The sequence below is a fragment of the Saccoglossus kowalevskii genome, chromosome 1 (genome assembly GCF_978046115.1).
Source record: "Saccoglossus kowalevskii chromosome 1, keSacKowa6.1, whole genome shotgun sequence".
NCBI lineage: Eukaryota > Metazoa > Hemichordata > Enteropneusta > Harrimaniidae > Saccoglossus > Saccoglossus kowalevskii.
The window spans coordinates 32,359,198-32,371,505 of NC_140641.1; the positions used below are offsets into that span (position 1 = coordinate 32,359,198).

The following is a 12,308-nucleotide window of genomic DNA, read 5'->3' on the forward strand; positions in this document are numbered from 1 at the left end:
ATCTGTCCTTTCTAATTTAGTTTGTCAAGTAGTTAGATTAGAATATGTTTGCAAATGTTCATGTTTTTAAACTTTTTGTTCGCTGGCTGCACTCGTGAAGAATTCTTTGCAGGCAGTCCCGGCTTTCAAAGGCCGGGCTTTCTCATTGTGAATCAGAACTTTACAAACTTGCACAAATCGATATCTTGCTGACGTCACTCTAGAACGTCGTGTTTTGTTGCCATCCTCTTGGTCGTTTGGGTAACTGCGATATAATATTGAATTAAACTATTACAACAACGTGGAGAAACACAACTTTCTGGCGAGCTACGCAGTATATGTTGATAGAGGGCGCGTTTTCACATTTGCGAAACTCGAACGAAAACGGTTTGCTTTGCACAGAGGTGTTGAGGGACTGTACTTTGCATGAATATTATCGCCGCCAGAGCTTAATTCTGCTTTGAGACTCCGCGAATGATCTCTCTGTAGGCTTGCCGTAATATTTTGCGTACAAACGCCGTGTTGTAGGCCGATGTACATGCCTAACCAAATGATGATTTCCTAGTTCTCTGTGAAGAAAGTTTATTTCATTTCCACCACAGCGGGCGCACGCGATGAGACCTTCGGCATACCTATACGATACAGTATCATTCCATATTAATGTTCTTACCCAAATACTTTGTCGAGTAGTACTTCATAATAAACCAGATTTTTATTTTCAAATTTATATGGTCATTATTTTTCACAGCTTTAATACAAACTGAAAGTCGCATCAACACATTGCGTCATCACAGTGCTTATAAATTCTTGTTTTCTCAAAAATGGATTATACTGTTTTTACATATATATTTGTAAACACACCCAGCGAACAAAATACAGTAAATAAGTATAAATTTTCTTTTACTGTAAATGCTGTGACATGCTACGAATCAAATAATCAAAACTAGTTCTGGGGTATTGTTAATTAAGTTACTATTATTGGACCAATATAAGGATGTATTTATCTTATTTAGATGTGATGCCATTTTTATTAAAGTCACGTTTTGGTTATTACATGTATTTCAAAAGCATCACATTCGAAAGGTAACAAATTTAGGGCCAAGGCTACCTTAAAGTAGGACTGTGCTCTTTTTCTATATCTATTTGCTTTTGTAGGATTATGATTCAAGGTGTTTATGGTATTAAATTATTGTTTTATACTTTGTCTTACACAGATGTCTGTTTCCATAAATGCCTACATGTCTGCTTCAACAGTGGGATTCCTACCCATATTTGTCTACCAGGTATTTAGATGATATCTTAATAACCAAATTGGTGTTGGCTAGCGATGCCATAATCTATAAAAACTACAGAAAGACTGCAATTTGTATTGTTTATTAAGTTGCTGCCAATTACACCCATCCTACCCAGGCAGCATTGGGAAAGCGGGCAAACGGAAGAACACACATGAAATGAGATGTTTGAAGAATGCTCGTTTAATGTACACCTGTATAGTCAGACAATATCTATAGCTACAAAAATTCGTGAAATAATACAAATAATAATTTTTCACCAATCTAACTGAACATCTGAACACAGATAACAAAGAATTCACACAATGACTGAACTAGACAAGAATCATAAAACAAACAAATATTTGAGTATAGTACATAATTATAAAGACATTTGCATAAGTTAAGGGAATACACACCAGTTTGTGTGCAATTGGCTGATGTACAACTGTCACAAAATAAGTCATTGACCAGTATGTTAGCTCTTGAAGGCACTACGCATATAACCCACCATTTGGCCTCCAAGACAGATAATAAACTCAACTGTTACATGTATTCACATTCATGATGTGACCTTATACCATGATTTAACACGATTTATAGAGTGTTGCATCATTCTTGTAAATTTATTACGTGAATAAAAGAAAACAATAAATTATCTCTGACAACAATTACAACTAAGTAGATTCAAGCAAGATGCTGAAGTATGAAATATGAAATTAATATAACGTATATCTAAAAGAATATTAAAGTTTTGTGCTCATTTCTATCCCACAATAAATTCTTCTCGTATCACTTGTGACCTGCATGTACCTCAGCAGCTGGTGTTTGATTTATTTATCAGTGCACTGCCTTGAACACTCTACTTACAGAATGTTACAGCCTCTGTAATCATTCAATGCACAAGTAAAATTTACACTAATAGTTCAATCACTGTAAATACCACACCAAGCAACTTCAGCATTATCTGACAAGATTTTCACGATTCAAGTCTACGTGAGAAATTTGTGTCTGATAATTAAACAAGATTTGTAGTTTTATTTATCATAAGTTTTAAAATAATTTCATTCAATTCAAACTAAAATGTGAACCTGTTTAGATTTGAGTAGTATATGAAGATGAAAGTTAACCTAAAATTTTGCAATTACATGATTTTAACTGAATCATCATTATGAACCATTGTTAGTTAAATTGTAGAAATTCATCTAATCATATCTATTTGATAAATAAATAACCATGACCTGAATTCCAGTATACCAGCTGCTGATAATAGAACATTAATCAAAGTAAATTTTACAGCAATGTATGCTAGAGCGATCAGGATAAACCAGTAGACAGTGTGCACACATCTAGAAATCATCAAATGACTCATGATCACCAAATGGGGTCAACCACTACCCTGAGTAGGTGTGTCACAGACTCAATGGGAAGGCTAAATCTACTGGTTGAGATTCAGTCACTAACAAATGCAATTTTGGGGGTGCCTTTGTTACAGGTCTGGTTGACGCTGGACTAACGCACTAAATTGTCATTGTCATGTAGACCCAAACATGAATATGGCTTCTGTGGCAAAAATGCACTATGTGTCAACACTTTGGCCTTGAAAAAAAATTTGAGAAAGACAACAATGACATTCAATGTCCAGAACTGTCACCTGGCACACAAAAATAAAAAAATAATACTATAATACAATAAAAAAAAGTTTATTTTAGCTGGAATTAATTTTCGCTGAAAAGACTTTTTGGGTGTTTTTGTATGGAATTTATTTTCACTGATTTTTGTCAAGTTGAATGTAAAATATAGGAAAAAAGGTATATTCGCTGGATTTTTTTTTCACTGAATCAACCCTTCAGCGCAGCGAAAATAGCGAAAATTAATTCCAAGTGAAAATAAAGTATTTTACAGTATTATAATTAATGAAAACTAATTTTAAATGTACACTTGCCTAGCTTACCTCAAATTAAAGATGAGATGCACCTTTCAAACCAAACTTTTAAATACAGATGCAATTAATAGAGATACGACATGTTATATAGCGGTATATTCAGAAAGGTGGATATGGCAGCTCATCAAAAATGCAGTAATTATGTGTGATTCATGAAATGGGCTTGATTTTTGTGTCAAATACACCAATTCTAGTCAAAAATCATAAAAAATTAGCCTTAACACTTTTTATCCATTGTGCTGTCTGATATCATTTGAAACATCCATTCATGATGATAAAAACGGGATAGGGTAAGTTTGTCTTGGTTATTCTTTTGATACAATCAATCAAAATTTCAAAACAATCGGACAAGAGGTGTTGAAACTATTTTAAATTGTTGAGTGTGCACAGAAATTTACAGAGATATACTGTAAAATACTTTATTTTAGCTTTTAGCATTTTTTCTGAAAATGCTTTTTGGCTGTTTTGTATTAAGGATTCTTTTCAATTATTTTTAATGCGTTGAATGTAAAATATGGAAAAAAGATATTTTTCATCACTTCAGCAAAAAAATGAAAATAAATTCCAAGTAAAAATTTTCAGTAGTTTAAAGTATGCTAATTTGCCTTATCACATTATTCGTGCCGGAGTTTCATTTTCAAATGATAATTACACAAATTGAAACAACTATTTTAATGTCCATTCATAAGTAATGTATTATATACTTTATGAAGACTTTTCTCATGTAGATGGATATTTGTAAAACACATGAAGTTGTATAAATTATGTCTTAAAAAATTACATTTTTGACTTTTTGTTCTACTGAAAATAGAGTTAAAATTTTCACAGCATAATACTGTACACTTCAAAATGTTTTAATTAAAAAGTGCCTAAAATAAAAGAGTATCTCATCCGTGACATTTATTACAAAACTTGCTAATGTTGAACAGTCATTCAATTCAAATTAAAAATTATTCAGGACACCTTTATTCCTTGACCAAACTTCAAGTCAAAGCGGATTCTATGTTCCTGCTGACCGCTTCTTTCCAACGTCATCAAGCCATTAATCAAAGTTGAGCAGCATCATGACAAAAAGAGACACTATGTAGATACAGCTAGGGATTTCTTTTAATGTCTGCGCCTATTTTGTCCTCTTTTTTTTCTATAAAAATCTAAGAATAATTCTGAATTCTGCATGACAGATTTCTAATATTAATGACATACTTCGTGACTAGCTGCAGAACCATTTGTGTTGATGACAAAATAACTTCTATTTCATACATTAATGCCTTCATATTGGAGAACATAATTATGGGTGAAATCTAACTATACAACTATACACAGGTGCTGCACAATGCAGTAGACATACAGTTACAGTCAACATACAACTTTTTTGATATGGACACATAGCTGAAATTACAACTTCCGCTCTTCTTTGACCCAATTCTTGCCATTTGTCTTCAAAAAGTTCACTACCATGACTGTAATATTATCTAGTGAACCTCTGTAATATGCTTGAAGCACCAGACTTTTAGCACCAAAATGAGGCTCATCTAGCCTCTCTTTGATGTACATAACTGCTTCTTCATTACTGAAGGCATCCCATAATCCATCTGTGGCAAGTATCATAAACTGTGGATTTAATTCGTCAAGGTCAAAGGTTAGGATATCAGGGTCTGCTATTAAAAAGTTTTTTTCTTTGAGAGGATAATCACCAAGTGCTCTTGATGTTGCTAGAATTCCTGCCACTCTCCACACTCCATTGTAGCTAATAAATCCACCAGCTCGTTTAATTCTTTTTCTTTCTTTTAACTGGTGTGGTTTATGGTCGTATGACAGTGGAATAGCTTTCCCATCGTGGTCACATAACACTCCTCTTGAGTCCCCAACATTTGCAACAATCAAATTTTTGTTTTTGTCATCCAACATGGCAAAGAGACAAGTAGTTCCTGGAGAAAATAACAATGCATTTACAGTATAATGAGTACGGATGATTGTGTGATTTACTGAAATCAGACAGAATATATCTCCATAGTTGGGTATATGTCAGTACTGATGTACTCATACTTCACAGGAATATTGCACATTTAGCAATATACTGTGGAATACTTTATTTTCGCTGGAATTAATTTTCGCTGAAAAGGCTTTTTGGGCCTTTTGTATGGAATTTATTTTCACTGATTTTTGATGAGTTTAATGTGAAATATAGGAAAAAAAGTATGTTCGCTGGATTTTATTTTCACGGAATCTTCCCTTCAGCGAAAATGGCGAAAATAAATTCCAAGCGAAAATAAAGTATTCTACAGTATTAAAATTAATTCTCTGTTATATGTAGAGGCTTAAAGCATGGAAAAACCATCTCTCACACTGAGAGAAAGTGTAATAATAATAATGACTGTATTATATAGCATTTCAAATATCAGGGTATTACATATTTCAGAGTGTTTTAATTAGTATAAGTATGTTAAATATCACTATATGTATTAAAGCGGGGTGGTCGGCGTGTCACATCCTGTTCGATGAGTGATGTACACAACATGTGTAAAATATATTGTTTGTTTAAATGAAATTCAAACATGCTCTGTGCGATAACCTTTGGGTAATAGTGCAACGGAATATTTCAGAGTTATGCAATTAGTATCAGTAGGTTATCATATTATGTTTTCAATAAACCAATAAAATAATTTAAAGGCTTCAATTATGGTAGTATCAGTATGTTTAAATATCATAATATGCATTAAGTAGTAGTGCAATAGAATATTTCAGAGCATTGCAACTAGTATCAGTAGGTTAAATATCATATTATGATTAATAATTCAATAAAATAATTTAAAAGGTTCACTTAGTATCAGTATGTTTAAATACCATGACATTATTGCATATTGTAATTTGTGTGTTTGTTTGCATGATATTACATCATAAGATATGTCAATTATACCTGCTACATCGTTGCTAATCTTGGCTACACTCAGTAACTGGTGGTCTGTAGAAAGGATTTCTTCTGTTAATATTTGTGAGTGGCCGTGTATCCCTTTATTCATGGTGTTTTCCATCTCCCGTGCCAACACAGATTTGGAAAGTATTTTTTCAACAAAATCTGATGCAAACTGAGAAATATATATAGAGAGAAATGTAAAGAAGAAATATTAATAAATTGGGTAAAATGTTCACAACCACACACATTTTTGGAGTACATGTACGTACATAAAGCAACTTTGACCAATCAGAATTAATGAATAGATTTGACCAATCAGAATTAATGAATGGATTTGACCAATCAGAATTAATGAATGGATTTGACCAACAAACAGGAATAGATGGATTTGACCAATCAAATGGAATGGATGGATTTGACCAATCAGATGGAATGGATGGATTTAACCAATCAGCAGGAATAAAATAAGAAGACATTTGACTAACCAAAACAATCAGCTTGAAAAAAAATCAACTGTATATAATACCATCTTTATAAATAAAGTATATCATAATGCTAATTTAAAATGCAACATTTGTTGTTAATAAAGTTATCTAATTTAATTATAATCCCCCTGTTGCAGAAGATTATTAGTTTTCCATGACCCAGGTAATAGTATGAAATCATCTACAATATAGTAATATGACATGCAATTACTACCAGTAATATGTCTATTTGGTTTAATTAATTTATCTTATCATTGGCATTTTCAAAGCATGGCTGAAGTTTATACAGAACAATTATAAAGTTTCCATTATGTACTCATTTTTGATGACAGATATTCATTATTTTACATAACAGTGCCAAAATAATTTAATAAAATTTCTGTTTTACTTTCATCATGACATTTGAACAACGTTTTTTTCAATACATGTAGCTATTTTAATACGACTGTACACACACGCAGCTGCATGTTTTTTTATGGCATTGTACACACAGGGAATTGAATAATTTTCCAGAAGAAATGATTGACATTACGGATATGTGCAATGCTGTTGTCATTATAGATTTGAAAAATGGCAGCATGTTTTATTAATTAAAAGTAGTACTATATATATCATAACTGTATAATTGTATAGTTAATGTAATCCTCTGTTCTTTGGAAATAATTATTTGCAAAGGCTGGCATGTTGTATTTCAACTGTTCTATTTAATGTTATACCTCAAAGCCATTAAGGTTTGTGATTGAAATTTAATAATTGGTACTAACAACAGATAAACTTGACAAAGAAAACTTTTTACTAGTACCTAACTTTTTGGTTCTTTGTATAAAATAGCCCTTTTACATGATTATCTATGGCAAATTTAATTGTAGTACATATGTGACATTGACGCTGCAGTTCGGCGTCTTCTACATTGACGCTGCAGTTCGGCGTCTTCTACATTGACGGTGCAGTTCGGAGTCTTCTACACTGATCTGACGCATATCGCGCAAGGTGTGCCGAGAGTTTGTTCGAACGTTTCAAAGTCAATCGTCGATTGCCACGTATTTTACGGATATATTAAATCGTTTCAGAGACCTGTTTACTAAATAATGATAAATGAAACTTAGAACACTTGTAATAACAAACTGGACCCAAATTGCGCAAATTGCAATAAGTTTACGCTGCTAGAGTCTGGTTCGGATGGATTTTATTGCGCTCAAGGACGTTCTATTTTCGAACTAGTTGAAACCGGAAATAATGCAACTACTTTTGAACTTCAAACACAAATTTGATTATCGTTATTATATGTTCGTTTCTATTGTTTCAAAGATTGAATTATGTATGACAATAATATTTCACTCTATAAACAATATTTCACTAAAATATGTGATTCAAAGGCAACCCAAATTGTAAAAAGCAATATCAAGTTCCGCGTATAAACACTGTTGTAAAGAGGCGGCGGAGCGTAATTTTAGCCAAAATCGGCTAGTAAGGCGTCATATGACACAGGTCTGCGCTGGAACAGCGCTTCCTGTGACAACACAACGACATATGTGACCTTTATAAGTACTAAGTCACCAATCAACTATGGCTACTCATAAGCTATAATATTTTAGCTGAAGAGAGATGACAGATCTAAACATTAATAAAACACTACTTACAAAGTTCAACAGCTGTTGAACTGTAAATGAGTAAAATGCAGTTACTCTACTTGAGCAGGGTTGAAAAAGTATCAAGAATACATGTCTGCTGAACCAATTATAAACCCCTATTCTAGAAACACTACACTTGCTAATAGTTTATTTGCAGTGAGCATGCATTGTTACAGTGCAGCTAATACTGTAAAACCATTTATTTTAACTGACATTTAATTTCACTATTTTGATTTACTGTGTTTGAATTTCAGTGAATAATAATGCATTTACAGAACTAGAACAAGTAATATGAGACCCCATCAAAGTAATTCAGACAAGCATGTACCTTAACCTTTCACACCTTACATGCATACAATGAATGTAATCTTGTGTTGTGAGACTATAAAGTTTGGCAAAAAAAAACAAAAACAGATTGTAAATGCAGATTTATTGTTAACATGTTTTATTTGGAGCTGTTCTTGTTGTCTCAGTTACATTTAGTTTTGCACTCATCGCATAAGGTTGAATGGATTATATTTCACACAGAATTCCTGCCATGATGTCATCACATCACATAAGGGACCAACCATTTCAAATATTGGGAGTGGCTGAAAGATTTGCTACAAAACAAAAATTTGCAAACTAGAGAATGAGAAAAAAATGATATGCAAGGTTTTGAAGGGGAAAAACTCTTTGCACATGCAATCAACAAAAATAAAAATGCACAGATATGACACTGTGAAAAAAATTTTACTAATCACCCCATGATTTCAAATGAGAGATCCCTTAGTATGAATGAAAATATGAAACTGGTCACTGGTAGCTTAATGTGGTTGTCGCATCAGACTCATGACCGGTAGACCCAAGTTCAAATCCTACCTTTGGCTGAACATCAAAAGGGTCGACCCCTACCCTGGGTGAGTGTGCCACAGACTCAATGGGAAGGTCTATTCCACTGGCCGGGATTCATTCACTAACTAATGCGACTTTGGGGGAACCTTGGTTAAGGCATGGAGCTAAAGTCAGTGTGCTTGTGTTCGACCGAGCCTGGTTGATGCCAGGATAGCGCATTAAAATTGTCACTTGATAGAGAAATTCAATTTTGCACAAAAAGCCAAATTTGTACCATGTTCGTAAAATGTTACTTATGATTGATTCACCATGACTGTGCTTTATTAGAAGTGAATCCATAGAAGCACACATGCAAGGCAAAAATGTTATTATAGAATAAAACCTGAGCACAGTCATGACATTTTATCTCAGGTTGGAGTATGATTATGACGTTTTATATCAGATCAAACTTTATACCGAGAAGAGCCAACGTACTATGAGTTGCTCTATCTGACGTAAATCTGCAATCCAAAACAATCTATAAATAGATATTTTGAGTGAGTCTGATACTTTTTCGATATGGAGTTTGTTTTCATTGTTTTATGAAATTTACATTTTGAAAATAAGACAGGTGGATGCTACATTCAAGGTTGCATACTCAAAGATCAACAGATGAATATTTATGATCTACCTCTGAGCATGATATACTCCAAAAGCAATGGTTACGTTACCATGTTTTAATATTTAAAGACTGAGAAACTTGGAAAAGGAACAAAAAACACCTCTTTTCTAGGCTTCTCTATAACAGTCTGCATCAAACAAATCAATATATTGTGTTATATTGTTCATACAACAGTTGTTTAGGGTATAATTTCTTGATTTTAGTAACAGAAAATGGTAGTTATTTTACATTTAACGAAACAAAAATTTTAGCCCCATTTTTAATGTTGGGTACTCAAGTTTTAGTGTCCTGCATCTGTATTTGTGCCAGGTTTAAGCACATTGTGACCACATCAAAATTCGCATTTGTGCTTGGCCACAGGGAAATTGTTATTATTTTAACTTACAAGGGCATTTCTAAAGAAATAATTTGGCTGATAATGTATTATTCTCAAATTTAAGAATTAGCAGTTACATGTATTGGTAATTTCTGGATAGCAACGTGGGCGTGGTCAGTGGGCGTGGTCAAGAACTTCATAGGTGTCATTCAAAGTTTGCATAAAGCAAATGTCAAATTGACCAATAACCCTACAATTAATTTGTCAATATAATTACAATCATTAAAACCCCAAGGCTAAAGTTGATTTGTAAAACTTAATCACATGGAATAATAATAACTATCTAGCAGGACCGTAATAGGTAACTAACTGCGAATGACGTTGGGAACTCCGTTGAAGTCATAAATTCTTTGGTTCTTACGTACATATTGTCATGATACATGTGAGGACTGGACCCCGGCCTGGATCACACGCTGACCAACGTGCGTCATTGGTAATACGTCAATACGATGCTAACTATTTAACTCAGTTAATAGGGGCAGGAGCTGGGGTGGGGTTGGGGGGTTTGGGGTGGTTCGTCGTTACAATGAAACGAACAGACCGGAAGACTAAGGGCTTACCTCTCCGCCATGACCGTCAAATATGCCGTACATAGAAAGCCCTGTGTGTTCCGCATCATGGACGATATCATATCGGTCCTCCATACGAGGCCTTCGCCCCTGAATAGCATACAGTGCAACATTGTTTTGTCGTATATCCCAGTGTGACGGTGTTTTAGGTGTACTGGTGTCCGTGGCATCGATGGTATCGTATTCCTCTCGGCGATCGCCTCGTAAGTGCAACTGCTCCTGGGCACCGCGAATAACAGAACGTAGTCTATCAGTGTGAAAAATGTAGCTATAAATTAAAACGAATAAAATGACAAGCAGCCATGTTTCATACTTAAGACACAACTGACGAATGTACCGCGTAAGTAAAGCCACAAAAGTCATCTTGTAATTGTTTCAAAATAAGCAGTGAATATTTCACACAGCTATCCGACCTCGACAACCTCTAGCATTGGACAGCCATCTTGGGTAATACCACTATATACAGGGGGGAAGGTGACGAGTACTTGGAGATGACTCACATATAATCTATATATATTATTTATTATTAAATTAAATTATACAATAAACAAGTAACCTGTAGGATACTGTGTGGGTAATATTTTTTATATTGATTTTTGTTGCATTTGCAGCAAATAGTTACCAAACAATGAGAAATCTATAGGATTGAATATACCCCACAGCTGGCTTCACATGCATTGTTCATAGTTCATATGGTGCTTACACCAGAATTTAATTACAGCACCTAGGCGGTATGTGGTTACAGCTTAATGTTCGAGTAATCGCAAGAAATTGACATGACAATAGAAATTCATTAAAGACTGCCACTCCCATGCAATTAACAGCGAGTGAAATTCCTGGGATTGAAACATATATTTTGAAGTCACTGATGTAGGCAACGAATAACTGCAAGTTGACATAAAGACGAGGTAGTTTATTTAATCAGTGGTAAACTAGAGGCTGGAATTATAATTAATTTGTTTATTTCAATTTCTCCTGACGTCAAATAGAATACACTGGTGAAACACGGTAGTAACTGTGGGTGAAAGGATGTTTTGGGGTGTAGTTTACATTGTATATGGAGTGGTAGGGTCGGGTGTAATGTGTTCATTTCCAACTATTATGAAGTCACGTAGAATTTCACTTAATTTATTTTTGCTGACATGTTTTCAAGCATTACATGTGAATCTAATTTTCACTGCGCTGTGTCTCAATATAGTATGAGGGAAATGGCATATTCACTGGAATTTATTTCAGGGGAAAAATGTTTTCAGTGATAATGAAGTATTATGACAGATACCCTCCCCGTGGCTTTCATTGCGTATGGAAGTTATTTTCACGAGTGATGCGGTGTATCCTGCTGCCGTACTTTCACGAGCGAAGCCACGGGGAGGGTGTGGGGTTCTGTTATTATACACATGTCCCATATTTGATTATTTCATATTAAAAAAAGAACGTGCAACAAACCGGGATAGAAATTTAGATCGGGGAACCCAATTGCCCATTAATATGCTCCAAGACAGTGCTGCGACCTAGCAACGCTTGTCAGTGTAGAACGCGTGTCGCTGTACGTGTGAAAATAAAATAATCAGACGTCTAATTTAAGTCATTGTCCGAATAAATAACTCGTGGATGTTTAAGCGCGGTGGTCGTAGCACAACGCG

At 34.2% G+C, this 12,308-nt stretch overlaps 1 protein-coding gene across 1 annotated transcript; it reads right to left on the reverse strand.

Moving 5' to 3' along the window:
- Positions 1 to 1,431: 1,431 nt before the first annotated feature.
- On the reverse strand, positions 1,432 to 11,108 carry LOC100377829 (protein phosphatase 1L-like). The gene is made up of 3 exons (XM_002736504.4): positions 10,657 to 11,108; positions 6,113 to 6,281; positions 1,432 to 5,123 (listed from the first exon to the last, which is right to left on the reverse strand). The coding sequence occupies exons 1-3, from the start codon at positions 11,026 to 11,028 to the stop codon at positions 4,591 to 4,593; spliced, it is 1,074 nt and encodes a 357-aa protein (XP_002736550.1). The 5' UTR covers positions 11,029 to 11,108; the 3' UTR covers positions 1,432 to 4,590.
- Between the last annotated feature and the right edge of the window lie 1,200 nt (positions 11,109 to 12,308).

Bases quoted from the DNA above. Each gene is read 5' to 3' on its own strand.
- LOC100377829 (XM_002736504.4), bottom strand. From the start codon at position 11,028: ATGACTTTTGTGGCTTTACTTACGCGGTACATTCGTCAGTTGTGTCTT. The intron at 6,282-10,656 runs GTAAGCCCTTAG...TATATTTCTCAG, and splicing joins TTGACGGTCATGGCGGAGAG to TTTGCATCAGATTTTGTTGA. The intron at 5,124-6,112 runs GTATAATTGACA...TATTTTCTCCAG, and splicing joins GATTAGCAACGATGTAGCAG to GAACTACTTGTCTCTTTGCC.